The 15250-nt window shown below is 42.6% G+C and overlaps 1 protein-coding gene across 2 annotated transcripts; it reads left to right on the plus strand.

Annotated features, from left to right (window-relative positions):
* The first annotated feature begins 1583 nt into the window (after positions 1-1583).
* On the plus strand, positions 1584-14209 carry LOC112463584 (protein drumstick). 2 transcript variants are annotated; one of them, XM_025030047.1, is made up of 3 exons: positions 1584-1875; positions 7700-8300; positions 10373-14209. In XM_025030047.1, exons 2-3 carry the CDS (start codon positions 8071-8073, stop codon positions 10386-10388), a joined length of 246 nt encoding a protein of 81 aa, XP_024885815.1. In that variant the 5' UTR covers positions 1584-1875; positions 7700-8070; the 3' UTR covers positions 10389-14209. The 2 variants fall into 2 exon arrangements, with proteins under 2 accessions (XP_024885815.1, XP_024885814.1); XM_025030046.1 differs by having other exon boundaries at positions 10959-14209.
* Positions 14210-15250: the final 1041 nt, after the last annotated feature.

Here is a 15250-nt window from a genome sequence, read left to right on the forward strand (position 1 = left end):
GGATTGTCCAATGAAGCGATACCGCAAGATCTCGATGGGCGGCGCCCGGAATCCCGGCGATGGCTCTCCGGCCCGGCGACTTCGTGGTGGGGCCCGGTGGGCCCCGAGCGGGCCGTCTGGTGGAGGGGATTGACATCGACTACTGTGCAGTTCCCACGTGCCCTGGGAACCCCCGCGGCATCGTGTCAGCCCCCGCTCTTTGCTTTTGCACGCTCCTTCCACCTCCACCTTCTCCCACACTATCTGCTTCTCATCGTCAGCGGCAAGCGTCTCTCCTTCTGTCTGCCTGTCTGTCTCGCTTTCTTTTTCTCTATCTCTCTCTTCTCTCTTTCTCTTTCTTCCCGCTTTTGCTTATCTTTTGCTTATCTTTTTCCATGTCTTTCTTCACCTAGCGCGGTAGAAATCAAGAAATCGACGCACCCGTGGATTTTCTCCCGGAGAATCGGTTTATCGCTTCGCTTTTACGCGTAGGTGTCGGGTTTTCCATGGCGATCGCGCGCACTTATATTGTTTATCCACGAAAATATCAACCGCACTGTTCCGAGGACGACCGGCGACGCGTAGCGAATGTAGCGATACTCCTACGCATAGAAGCTAGTAGGTAGGTAAGCAAGTAAGATAGGTGGAACGCGCGCTCGCGCGAGCCGAAGGGAGTCAGTGGCTCTAGCTTTTGGATACGAGCGCTACCTCCGTAGCTTTTACGGCCGGGGTTGGCTACCGCCCCCGCGGGGGGTATCCTTTTGGGAAAGGGCAAAGGCGGAAGGAAGCGGCCCGAGTATGCCGAAGCGGTATTCGAATACTTTAAAAGAATGTAGGGGAGACACCTCGAGATTATACCAGAAAAGGTCTCGGCGTGGGTGAAGAGGGATGCTCTCGTCTCACGGTTATGAGGGCGGGCTCAGACGCGGTGCGGTGGAAGGGATCAGGACCCGTAGAGCATGGAAGAGAGGGAGCAAGTCCGCGGAGACAGTTCAGGAGAGGGGAAGGCGGACGGGTACCAAGCGGGAGCTCAGGAAGCCGCGTCGACGAAGGATTTGTGAATAACCGCGCTGCTATTCGGCGACCGGGTGAGACAAGGACGCACGTAGACTCGGGACAAGGCGTGCTACCACTTCTTCCCTTCTTCGTCGGGCCTCCTCTTCATCATCGTCCTCACCTCTTCTTCTACCAACACCCGCCGTCACCCTCTTCCCTCATTTTCCTTCTTCTGCTCCCGTTCCTCCTCCGCATCCTTCTCACCACCACCACCTCCTCCTCCACCTCCTCCTCCTCCCTCGCCTCCCCAACCGCCTCTTTTCTACCTCTACCACCGCAACGAGGTCGAGGAAGGAACATCCTGGACGTGTACGTTCCCCGTGGAATTGAGGGAGGCTACCTTCACACGATAACTGGTGGGTATCGGTGAGTTGGTTCGGTAGGGAGGTGTCTCCCGGTCCTCCAACCAGAAGAAGCCAAACGACGACGACGACGACGAGGAGACCTTTGGCGGTTACACACGGCGTCCTACCGTCTTCTGGTGTGCCTACCTATTCGGGCTACCAGCGAACCGAGCGACCAAACGAAGCTTCAGTCGACGCCGCGCACCCAAACGGTCCAGACCTGTCAGCCCGGAAGACACACGCGCAGCAATTCAACACTTTCACGAGCCACCGACCTACTGAGTAGTATCGGAGATTCCGACTGTTGGCAGCGTGACATTATACGCGCACCGCAGTTCGTTTTACAACTAATCGCATTTCGCGAGTTTTGTTCTTTCGTTCATCGTCGAAAGTTTAAAACACTTCCGTCGAAGTTCGAAGATTTTCCTCTGCGGAAGATTACTACTGGACATTGCTCGAGGACGAACCCTTATTCGCACTCTTTCTATCTCTATCGGTGAGTCACAGTCAATTGATATCACATCTTAAAAATATTATCTAGCATTACATATAATTTCAATAATACATTATGTTAATATATGATTTATATTTGAGGTGGAAGTAGTTGTTTAATATACGTTTGTAAACGTTTAATACAATAACATTATTAATTCAATAATATTCGAAATAACATTAGGAAAAATTAGTCACATCGTTTATAAATCGGATATTTTCTATAAAACTGTGTTTCTCCTTGTTCTTCTTCTTCTTCCTCAATGTATCTCGGTCTTCTAGAATGTACAGTACCATATTTTAAATATATCAAATGTTTATTGGAGTTTTGTTCTTTTATGAGAAGCAGTACCACGTTTTCATATAGTTTCACTCGTAGTGATTATAATTCTTCAATTTCATTTATTTATTTGTTCTTATCACCGTGCGTTAATATTTATCTGGACAATGTCAATTTTTTTTAATTTATTTGGGATGACAAAACTAAAACCAGGTCTTTCGCGTATCAGAGGGCTGTTCTATTATACCATTAAGCTGTTTCTAAGAATCCTTTCTTTATTTCAATTGAAACCATCGCCATTTCTCATCTAGATTCTGTAGAGAGGATAAAAGCAAAGTTATTCCTACTGCACCTCCAAGTTCTTACATTTTCTATTGTATGCCTCCACGTGTTATGAATCAAACGGGCGGGAATAGGCGTGATCTACATTCGTTCGCGTATCTCGAGTCCTCGCCGCCAGAAATCGGTAGCAAGCGGTAGGGCGGTGCACAGTAGCCGCTGCGTTTTGATTGGTGCTCAAGTACCTTGCGGGTTGTCTGCGGCGATTTTACGATGGTCCTCTTCAATCCTTCTAGCATTTAGATCTTCCTGATAACTTGCGTTCCCAAATAGCAATGGTGATTTTTATGTACATATGGAAAACACACAGTTTTATATTTTATATCGTGAATAATTTTTTAGAATTCAATGGTTATAATGCATGCACTGAGAGATTGTTAATTTTATTGTGATATTCGAGTAGTTAATATAATATTTATATAGATATAATAAAGAAAAGAATGTAGGAAACGAAATTGAATTAAAAAACAAATAAAAACTGTTTTATTTTGAAAATTTGCTCACTGACACGACTTTCATCATGTTAATCAACATCTAATTAGAAAGCAATTATCTTATGTCTATATTTCCTTATAAACGTTAAAATTCTTGTTTTAATAATTTTTTTTTTCGGTTTTATTGCGCAAAATATCGCGCTGCGACATGCGTCTATTCAAATCACAAGGATCCGCCAGAATCATCCGAACGAACGAAAACGGATCCATCACGGAGCTACCATTTTTCTTCGGCGCCGCGCGTGGCGCGAGTCCGCGCGATAGGTAATATCTCTCGTAAGAAACGCCCTTGCGTGATCGTCCGCGTTCCCCGCGCCACGGTGGTATCGCGGTTCGACGTCTCGACGGCGGAGGGAGGGTGTGGTCCCACTTGGTGGACTTCTCCGGCTGTTCGGTAGCGACTGGCCGAAAACCGGTAGTCGGCGGTAGGGCGGTGCACAGTAGCGACTCTTCTTTGGTTGGCTACCGGCCTTCTCGCTGTGGCGAGCGAACGAACGAGGGCTACCGCTCCTTCCTTTATTCCTCCATACACGCGAGAACGAGTGCACGCACATCGAGCCGGGCTCGCTTGGTTGGCCGTTCTCTGTTCTTCTTCGATTGGCTGCCGGCTTCTTGTACCACGCACTCCGCCCTTCGTATCGCGCGATAGAACGGAAGGTACTCGCGACTACCTTTTTTTCAGGGTCTCGGTAGTGTTGAATGAAATCAAATATCACCCTGTCGAGCGTTGAACGTCTCGCCTAGGTATCCTTATGAATGTTCTCCTCGTCAGGATAACTCTCAAATGCAACGAATGCCTTTTGCCTATTTTTCTCATGGGCAAATCAGCAACACGGCGAAATTTATCTTGGATTAGGTATTCGATAAACTCAATTACAATTCTTGCAAATTTTCAATATCTGAAGATATATTGGACGACGTATTATTAATGATTATATGTATTTATAACACTAAATCCATTTTGACGTGTTTATTTTTCTCGATTTTGCTCTTTGATAGTTAAAAAAAAAAAAAAACTATTCTTCTGCTTATTCGTGTCAATCACGTCAGAATACAGTGATTTTCCTTTTGCGTGAAGTCATAAATAGCATGATTATTTTTACACGTTATAAAAGTTATATTACATCGATATCTATTTTAATTGCTTATTTGATCACGCGCGATTCTATTATTCACGTCAAGAGAGAAGCCCCACTTGATTATTCCGCGCGACGTTCCCTCCTCTGCGTGGTTCACAACAAAATTCACTTTCGCGTAGCTCCGTACATACCAAAACGCTTCGCCGCCTATTCGCAAATCTCCGTCTAGTATGGCGCATCCATAAACGCGAGCGTTTATATATATCGCATTATCATACATTATCATACATTATCATACATTAAACGAAAGCATTCGATCACGCGAACTCGGTAGGCAAACATGGTAGCAGGCACGATGTTCGCTTTTCTACACACGCGATACACACGAGCAACGTTGACTCGCGCTCGTATTCGTCGCTTCGCAATCGCCGTAAATCTTACGTATCTCGTTACATTCGCGATCATATCTTTCACTTTACGGATGCGCCTTTATTCCGGACAGTATTATCGAGACGAAATTATCGACAGCTTACGTCTGTTATTCCTGACTGCTATTTTGATCGCGCGGTCGAATTCAGCGGACTTAGCGGTTATCAGAGAACATGCACGATCATTTATCATCGGCCTCAAGATTATTTGCACGTCCTCACCGACATCATCTGTAATATAAAACCTGAGCGTTTACACGGTTAATGTCGTTTTCCTCGACACCCGACTCATTAACGCACAACTCATTAACTTCGCTTCACGCAAAGTGAGAACCTGTTCCAGCCGCATGTACCCGGTCTCGGGTAATACAAGCGTACTGTGACCTCGTAACTCTTCGACAAGATTGCCGTGTAGTAGCTGGTGTTACCGTTCATTTCCACGGGCGTATATCAATACCGCGCGACAGGAGTAGCCTGTGCCGATTTGCTATTCGAAAGTGAAATGACTAAATTTCAAAGAGAAGACAGGCACTAAAGGTAGGTCTGTTTCTTCTAAACCCTCAGGAGACAAAATATTATTTCACACGATTTCTATTTTAGTAAGCTGTGTAGATATATGATTCGTGCCGTGCAAAATTACAAAAGATATTGTGAGTTTTTGCTCGTCTCTTTATCGATGGTTTTCCGGTCCTTAGGGATAAGAAAAGGTCCAATTTATACAAAACCATAAAACCGGACGTGCCGCCGAACATTTGTCCTTCCATCTGTTTGAATACCGGAATGACGAAGGTATTCCGTCTCGACGACAGCTATGTACTGTTTCCACAACACATTTATATTTTTTCTACGTTTGTTTTTACGTGCATCAGCATGTCGGACGGATATTTACAATGTCTGAATCAGTCGGACGGCGACGGGACCAGACATGGCCAGACAGAAACGTGATGTTTCACCAGGGAAAGAAGTGGAATTGTACTTTTTTTTTGTGAAACGCAAAATCGCGCGTAATGCGCAGTTCCGATTAGGCTCCACCGCCTGTCAGCCACGCTAACCAACCGGGCTACGCCCAGGCACCGCTTATTACTCATTCGGACACGCCACTTTATTCGAGCGTGCGCCGTGCGCTTAATGCGAGCCGGTAGCGACTGGCCGACGCTTCTGTACAATGGCCGCACCGTGCGATTCGATCCCGCGGGCTATTTTTTAACATGCCGATTCCAATTCAAGAACCGTGCCATTAGACCGTGGCGGTACGATTCCAATCGCTCATTCATATCCGGCCGAGTATATTGCGGGGGAGTTTTAAAAGTAATACTTGCACGAGGGTATAATTTGGGTACATCGTACGTATATAAAAAAAAAAGGATTCATGTTTCTCTTTCGTAGTTTTATCGTGGAGGAACTGTCTTCTCTTGAAATATGGATAGAAGCGGAAATATTAAGCAGTAAAAATACTAATTTTTAACGCACGAAAATGTGACTTCAGTGGAATTCGATTACATCAGACCTCTCACATTATTTCCGAATTATTTAAGAGACATCTCAAGGCAACCGTGTCAGAGATTATGAACGGTTCAGTCAATGTAAGATGTAAGAAAGTTGCTCCAAAAATAAACTTTGAATGATTTTTAGCGCAATAATTTTAAACAATTTTCATACAGTAAAAAAAAACATTAAATATAAGAATGGTATGAAAAAGAATAATATATGCAAACAGTATTGCCCGGATTACAGTCCTTTTCGTACTAATAATTGTCATGTAAATAATATTTCACTTAAATTTTATTAAAAAACTTGAAAGTTAGCCCGTATCAGTCGCATGAAAGTTAATCGGTGATTCGTTGCTCTCACGTTTCTTTTTAGAACAGCATCGCAAGCTCGGGAAATATTCTCGTGATTTGCGTGGCGCCGGATGGCGAGCGTAAAGATTACGGATCGTATTTGCGGCGCGCATTTAGCGCTAATAGTGGCTGCTTCTGCCCCCTCGATTACCACGAATGTATACAGCATCCCATATGAATGAAATTTAAAACTGGACAGTCGCGTTTGAAATTAAATATGCCCGGAGGACGTGTCCGGAGCTGATGATTTAAACTCGCGAATCGAGCAGACGCGCCCAATTAGGAAACTAGTCATTAATTTTTTTTCGGAAGCGCACAGCTTTTTATAGGCATTCACACCGTGTTTTTTGTACGGTAATACCGAAGGAATTAATTTAATAATAGAATTACTTGAAATAATTATAAGATTTAGAATGGTATATTATTCCTGATAGATTTTATGAAAAAAACCTTTGCTTATTCTTTAACATTCATTCTTAAATCTATTTAGAAATAAGAATCGTAAAATTTCTTACAACTTTATGCAGATGTAACTTTACACGATTATAACAATGTTATAACAATGAAATTGTGTAAAAAGTATCATATAATACAAATTCATAAAGTGAAGCAAAATTAAACAGAAGTTACATTTAACCTTAACATTTGTATAAAATATTTTGTATAAAAATTCCATGAGTTTTTAATTTTATTTATTGAAGCATCGATTTAATCGCTCTTTTTTATTTGCTGTTTCTTGTAGATATAGACTTTAATGTTGCGATAATGTTATAACGTTATAATATTAAATGGAGAATGCAATTGTATATCGCTGATCTGCAAAAGTAAAATTACAAAACAAAACTTGCTTGTGATATTTCTGTAACATTTTACACATTTTCTATTTTTATATATGTATAAAAACGGGAATAACGTATTATTTTTCGCTGTACATATAAAAAAATTTATCATGTTTTGAATCAATATATTAATAACTTGAAATAGACTTTTCTCGCAGAAATTGTAGCCAGCTTGTCTCAGAGTTACCCTTTATATTATAATACATAGGAAAAGTACTTCCCTATGCCATCCTAAAAGCATACTCCTGATAAAATATCGCAAAAATAATTCGATCGGAGAGAATTTCTATTCCGCGAGGCACATTGGCATGCGCGCGTCCCTCCTACGCATCTTCGTAAGGAATGCAAAATACTTCAGAAGTTGCTTCAACGTTACTAACCCGTTGCTCGTAGGCAACGGCGCTTCGCGTAAATATCTCGTCGGATACGGGCGTCCCGCGCGTATACTCCGCTCTCGCGACTCCGGGTGATTTCCTCGAGCGCGCGAGTCAGATCGGAGGAGAATCATCGATTCTGTGCTCTTTGCAGGCAGCGATACGAGGATTCTCTCGCGACGTGGTACAAGCAGTGATCTCACTCCCAGGAGTCAGCCGTGCCCGAGACTAGCTTTGCGCGGGAGGAGAAGAGCGAGTCGAAGAACGACAGTCAAGAAAGACAGATAAAGAGAGAAAGAGAGAGAGAGCGTACGAAAGTCTGCGAGCGAGGCAGAGAAAGATAAAGAGAAAGAAAGAGAGAGAGAGAACGCGCAAGCAACAGAGAGGATTGAGAAAGGAGATAGAGGGAGACAGACGAAGTGGTGGGAGTGACTCCGGGCGTTAGCGAGAGAGCGAGAGAGGCGGGTAGAGGGAAAGGAGAGATAGAGACTCGACCAAGAGAAGGAGCGGTGGGAATTTATAAGGATGTTCGCGATAATGCCGATGGAGACAGAGGGGCACGGCAGGGAGTTCGGCCGGCGGCAGAAGATGCGCGCCAAGTGCACGGTAGAGTTCGTCTGCAAGTACTGCCAGCGGCGCTTCACGAAGCCCTACAACCTCATGATCCACGAGCGCAGCCATAAGGACGACGTGACCTTCACCTGCGAGGTCTGCGGAAAGTCCTTCAAGCGGCAGGACAATCTCAAGCAACACAGGTACACCCGCCACGTTTTTACCATTTTTTTTTACTTTATTTCGTCGACCATTTTTGTTTCGTTTTGTATTTCCCTTCGAGGACTTCTATTTTTCGCGCGCTCGCACGGGACACGTACGCGATCTGATCCATGATCAATCGCCGCGATCTCCGAGTACTCTTTAGGGGGTCCCTTACAAGGGTCCGTATACGAGTATGGCGTCGCGCATATGAAAGAGAAGCCCGCGACACACGTTCCTGACGTTGTAGATATTGGCAAAATGTTCCTGCGGAATATCGCGGCAACCGATCGTGAATCAGACGTCAGTGCGTGACTCTCACTTGCAAGAACCTGCGTTCGAAAAGCAATAGAGATTCGAAGCTATCGGGAGACGTTTTCGTGCTCGTGCTCGTGCCTGCGCGTCCTCGCTGTTCGCCGCACGACGAGGCGGGATGATGGGGAATGATTAGTTCTCAGTCGGCAATCAGCTCGAGAAGTCGAGCTAAATTGACATTAACTGTTGTTAGATTGCGTCATCGGCTATCGTAGAATTTTTCCTACTGCGATTATTTCGCTTTTTTCATGTACCGTGGACAATAGGGACGAAAATTGTGATTCTATTGAGCTGTAACGCATAATCATTTTGATACCGAACAGTAAAAAGTAACTTGAAGTATTTATTGTGCATATTAGAGATTATTATTTATATTATTCATCTTCATGTAATAAGCACAAAGATTAAAGCTATTTAATCGCGCGTAAAGCTTTAAGTTAAGATTAGATCGGGACAAACGCCAGGGAAACCGGTCGATTTACCTTTCGCAAAGTCAATATTTTGTTTTGCAATTCGCGATTTAACAAATCTTCGGTCAGATAAACAGCTCATTGTTTGACGCAAAATCGCGAGACGCGAAACACGAGTCGTCGATTAGCTTTACATAATAAAATAAAGATACGGCATTCATATGAGGGTGAGTCGAAGATTAATCATGAAAACGTCTCACGATAGTTCTTCTTGTAACCATTGATTAACGACGCTCGCGCAAACCGTTCCATGCGTAAGAGATTTGTCGTTCTGAAATGAATATATAATCAATGTGTCGTATGAAGAAAACAATATACAAATATCAATCGCTTGGCCACACCCATATCAAGTTTACAATTTTAAATTGTATTTTTGTGTGATCCCCGAATTGTTCGATTTGTGAATCAAAAGATGTATTGTTTTTGTTATATGAGGCTGTCAACGCAATGTCAACAAGCGAAGAAAAAGATATATCGGTTTAAAGGTATGGCGGATCACGAGAAAAGGATGCAATGAGAAAGGTTTACATGAGTCATTTTTATGCATATAAAACTAGTTTAAGTGCGTCAAAGAAAGGATGACATCATGTTACAGCAGAGAAAGGATTGCATCGCTTTGAGAGCGACATGATAAATTGTAATTAATTGTGTTTTTTATGATAAATAACAATTAATTTATTATTATATTATTTAAATAATAAGTTCCACGAATTCTGGCTAAGATGTCAGATCAATATGGAACTTTGCGAATTTCAAATGTGCAATTACTCGTGCTATTTTAAGGTTTTCTTCCCATTTCGGTCAAAATACATCCGGTAAATCGACAGGAAAGTTAAGACGCGCTAACTATCGCTTAAGCGGTCACGGTGCTGACCTCGAGAAGGTCAAAACCATTGGTTCGGCCGAAGGAGGCCGCTACCGCGTTGACCTTTTGCATCAATAGCCTTGTAATGTTGCAACGTGTCGCCTTCACCCGCCTCACGGCGGAATAGAGGCGCGAATAGGGAGAGAGAAGAGATCCGCGAAGATCCGCGAACTTTGCACTCCTTCTCTCGCCTACGGGCGCGCGTCGACGAGTCGGCGAGTCCGCGGCGTGCGCGCGCGCGCGCACGCGGGCTCGTAGAATCGGCCTGACCCATAAATCAGTCTGAAATAATGCTGCCCCCGCATGGAACGTGTGCGCGAGCGCGTTTGAACGAGCGAGCGATAAAATAAATCTTCAATACTGGTGGATACTAATGGATACCTTGTATGTAACGGCGGTGGTCTTGTTTTCTGTTCTGTTGTAGATGTGGGTGGCGGTGAGCGGGAGCTCTGAACCTCCTGCACCTTGACACACGCACACACACACACACACGCACACACACACATACACACACTGATTAATAACACAAACAACGATAACAACGACAACAGAAACAATAACACAAATACAACAGAGAGTATGACAACAATAACCCAACAAATTACAACCATGCACTTTTTATTTGATCACCCGCACTTTTTCCTGGTCGCGGTGAAAGCGCGATCAACAACTATGCCACTACCGCCACCACAGAAAACCCCAGCATGCGTATACTACTTTTTCTTCTTCTTCTTCTTCGTCTTCCTCATCTTCTTCTTCTTCTCTGTCTGCCTCTTTCGCTATTTCGTCTTCTCACTGTGTCTACGACTTTTACTACCCTCACTACTTCTTCATCGTCGGCTATTTCTTATACTAACACACGGCGCGTACGGGTCCCACGCTTTAACGAGGCGGCGGGAATGATTGATAGATAGAAAGGAAATGTAAAGAATGTGAGTGGGAAGGAAGCGAGGGGTTTTCCCTAGAAGTGTACTTTCCTCATCTTCCGATTTCGACCATCTCTGTTCCAGGAGCATACACTCTGTTCCCTACAAGGGCTCCAACGGCTACTCAAATGGCTATTCGAATGGCTACTCTAGGTATTAGAAGCCATCCGGCCAACTACTATCCTAAACTCCCGTAGACACGCGTTTCTCTTTCTCTATCGAATGCTCTAGCTACCGACCAGTTCTTCCTCGATGTTCCTCCTCTATTAGAGCAATCCTTCCAGTCGATCCAACGACGATGCATCAAAACTTGCGAGATGTCGGGTTTGCGTACGGCAAAGAAACCGCGATACTCCGTCGATTTTTGTCATCAACCCTTGCCTATCATCCTCGCATCTAGTTCGTCCGTCCTGCTTCTTTGAGTTTTTTTTCGCTTCTGTTCACCCTCCTGTATTCCGAGCCTACACCCAGACGTCAGCCACATCAGAGGAATCTTCGATCCGACCCGACACGAAGCACCATTGCAGAGCCGAGAACGATGGAAGCAATCTGGGATACAGCGACGCGGCAGACAATTGTAATTTCACCGAACTTTTTTTATAATTCGCCTGATCCGAATGGGTAATGATATTCTTGCTAAGTACGTACCGAGCGATTGACGATGTCCGAAGCGTTTACGGAATTGCCGTTAAAGATATAATTCGATAAATAATATCAAATTTTATGCATAATTCGAGAACTTCCGCACCTCTAATGAATGTACAACAGTCAGCGTTCTGTAAGATACACGAATATGATACAGGAAGATAGATGCGACTACGGAATGTAACAAAATAATTTATTTATCAGATTAGAAGAATAATGTAAAACTCTTTCTATCGACGTGCTCTGATTTAAACGTTCACTATCTCCTATTAAAGATGTTCTAATCATCTCGATAAGAATTTATCCACGAACGTTTCATGGTAGATGATGAAATTGTCGACAATGCCGAACCGCGTTAGCTCTTCTTGTTACGCGCAATACCAATATATTTCGATCAATAGACAAACGACGAAACTTCAAGAATAAGAAGAAAAGAAAATGATGTTTGCATCGGATATCTATCGCGTAATTATAGAGAAACGAACCGGAAATTCAGCCAGGAATCAAAACGGACGATCCACGTTCTTCCGCATTTTCATAACGGAAGCTACCACGACGCAGTTCCTCGCAGGGTCCCCGGGCTAACGTCCTAAATTGGACTACGTAATAACCCACTAGCTCTATAAGAGCGCCGGTCGGAGGATACGCTGTTCGCTTCTTCGCGTGCTACCGTGGACCACGCCCAGGCCCGGAGCGACGTCTTCCTGACCTACCACCTGGCAATCAGGCCGCGGAGCTACTCGGCTTCCCCTTCAGAAAATCCATATAATCTCGCGACGGCGATACGACGGCGAGTCGCATTCGGGATTGGCATTCGCCGAAGCAAAATCGTATCTCGCGAGCGTGCGCGATTGTTGCATGTGAAGACACGACCGGACAACCTTGGAGGGCCACGTGGTACAAGGTGGGTCCGCGGTGGTATCGCTGACGCAAATACCAGTCAGCTGAGATCGGTTTCCAGCGGGTGAACCCTTGGCGACGTGTCTCTTCGATTCCGGCCGAGACGCCACCCATTGAGGTGGAATGAGGATCAACCGTTATTATTTCCGAGCGTCGATCGTATCTTTCTTTCTCTTCCCTTTTTTCTGTATTATTTAGTTTCTCTTTTCCTTTATTCATACCCGTGTCCGTGCAGATGGGTATAAGATGCTCGAAACATGGACGGAGGGAGGAGATCGCGTATGATGGAGCAATCGGCACCACACAATATATGCTCGAAGTAGGCAGACGTAAAGCGGCGTAGATAGTGATGCTGATTCCCGCTTGCTTCTCGAGCAAAATGCTAAATTCGAGAAGCGAGTGGGAAAACGCGTGTGGCGAGCATAAATATAATCGTCGCGTTCGAAATCGTTCAACTCAGATGCAAACTGCAGAAACCTTCAGTTTTCGTAGAGGAGTCGGTAGGAATATACATATGTAATTAGAGAGATTTTGAAGATATATAAAATTAATTGATAACAATTTTGTTTACCAATTACGTCCTGATTGTAAACGTAATTAAACATGTTAACGTTTTAAATTTTTCAACGAAATAAATGTGCAAAATCATTACATATATCATAGATTTTTATATATTTTTGGAAAAAGTCATAATTATGTTTTTTATTTGTCACCTATATTTATTTCCATCTTATATATGTTATATTCCTATCGCTCCTCTTCTAACATTTATGTTATACTTGATGTTATCGATATATCTAGATATACTGCGCAAAAAGATATCACCCAAATTATCACATAATCAGAATAATGAGTTCTTGCTCTTCCTATTCTAACCACTTCGACTCGAGTATCACTCGAGTCCATCGTGATAAATTGTAAAGAATGTATTTTTTGTATTAAATTTAATATATTTCGCGGTATGCTTTTCAAACTGTACATTAAAAGGAGAGAAAGTGTTCGGACTTGTACGTTAATGAGGGTTAAGGAATTGGCGTGACTGGTTCTAACGTGTCTTTATGACGACACCGTTAAATATCTTTTCGCTTTAACACGAGGGAAAAACCACAAAACGTTCTTAAATGTTAGTACAATATAATGTGTGTTTTTGCTACGGCGTCTCGAAGAATATCGAGAGTTGCTATTTAGCTAATTTGCACAAGTTTATATGAAAAATTCATATAAAAAAAAAGGAACCACGATGGCTTCGGGAGCAAACAGGATTTTTTCTTTCTTTCTAACTTTTGATTCCTCTTTAGTGGAATGAAACCGCGGTCGTACTTTGTACATAGCTTAAATACGTATCAGTGCGTCTTTAATATTATTATATTAATTATTATTATTGATTATTATTATTAATTATTATTTTATGGATGTTATCGAAATAGCGCTTAGTCATTCTGTAATTGTAGCCGCCGACAGGCCTCACGAGTGTAGAGCTGCATTTCGTTGTACGGTATCATAGGAGTGATAATAATGTTATTTTATTATTATTAAAATTATTATTATATTATATTATATATTATTACCATGATGTATCAATATCCATGCATGTATCGCTAGCTTTACACCACCGAGGCACACGGTCAGCCTGGTAGAAAGGTTCATGTTCTTTGTCTCTACAAGAGAGATGAGACAACATGCGCGTGATGATTCCATGTATGCTTTCCGCAAAACGTATTGTATTAGTGTGTGTGGGAAAATTCCACTTCAACGGACTACAAATAAATTTACCAAGTTGTAAAATGCTATTTCATCCATTTTTTATATAAATCCCCTTTGTTAAAATATAAATGTTCCATGATTTTAAAATCCTTCCTATAAATTTTTCAATTATCATATCACAGAACTAATAATTAAAAAAAATTTTCTAATATTCATTTAAATTACCTTCGAATTTAGTAGTATTCTATTTAGTAGCAAGAGTATTCTACAGTAAGTTTAATTAATTAATCGCAATGGATTCTAATTTTATTTCAAGGCATTGCAGTATTTTTTTAGTACAACAGCGCAGTGTAATATAGAACAACTATTTTACAAATCGCGTGTGCCTTACAATTAATCTGCATCTGGTTGAGACGTGTTACAAGATGACTCAATCGTACAAATTATCGGGATAATTTATTCCTGAAAATCGGTTGGATTCGTCGTCACGCAAATCATAGCCGGTTAAACGACGGCCGGCAGCTAGGCGAAGAAGAAGAGTAGCAGTCTTGATCAAGACAGATCTCCCGCAGGCGTGAAATAGCAGGCCGTATGAAATCATCCTTCTTGTCACAATAAGTTAACCGATGATTGGCAGTATATCGTGTTCCAATTGTATAAAAATACAACAAGTATATTAAAAAAAAGTGAAAAATATATCAATATAAAGATAAACGAATAAATTAATTATAGAGACAGCGCGTTTATTCTTTTCTTTTTTCAATAAAATTGATCTCTTCTTGATTTTGCATTAAACATGCTGCATTAGTCAACGATATCAAAGCTATTGTTTGGCGTGTTTTGACGTCTCATGCGCAATTCTTCCATCGTGCACTTTGTGCATTGTGCAACAAACTTAAAGAGTTCGAAGTTGTATTCCATGAGCGAATAAGATTGCACGCGGTGCATCCTGTTCACTTTATGTTGTGGCTGGAAGCTGCTCTCACCTCCTGGGGCAAAAGTCGTGAGCTGAATGTCATGGTGATTGAATACGACCCACTGATGTGCTTCCCGAGATGTACAGATTATGCGCTATTGGTTTTCCGCAGTCTTCTCGGTGCTCCGTAATTTTCGTCCCTAATTGCTTT

This window comes from Temnothorax curvispinosus, unplaced genomic scaffold, assembly GCF_003070985.1.
Source record: "Temnothorax curvispinosus isolate PA1 unplaced genomic scaffold, ASM307098v1 QBEX01013447.1, whole genome shotgun sequence".
NCBI classification, from domain to species: domain Eukaryota; kingdom Metazoa; phylum Arthropoda; class Insecta; order Hymenoptera; family Formicidae; genus Temnothorax; species Temnothorax curvispinosus.

Coding starts and splice junctions, on each gene's coding strand:
- LOC112463584 (XM_025030046.1), top strand. CDS start 8,071: ATGTTCGCGATAATGCCGATGGAGACAGAGGGGCACGGCAGGGAGTTC. Junction 8,301..10,958: donor GACAATCTCAAGCAACACAG/GTACACCCGCCA, acceptor TCTCTGTTCCAG/GAGCATACACTCTGTTCCCT.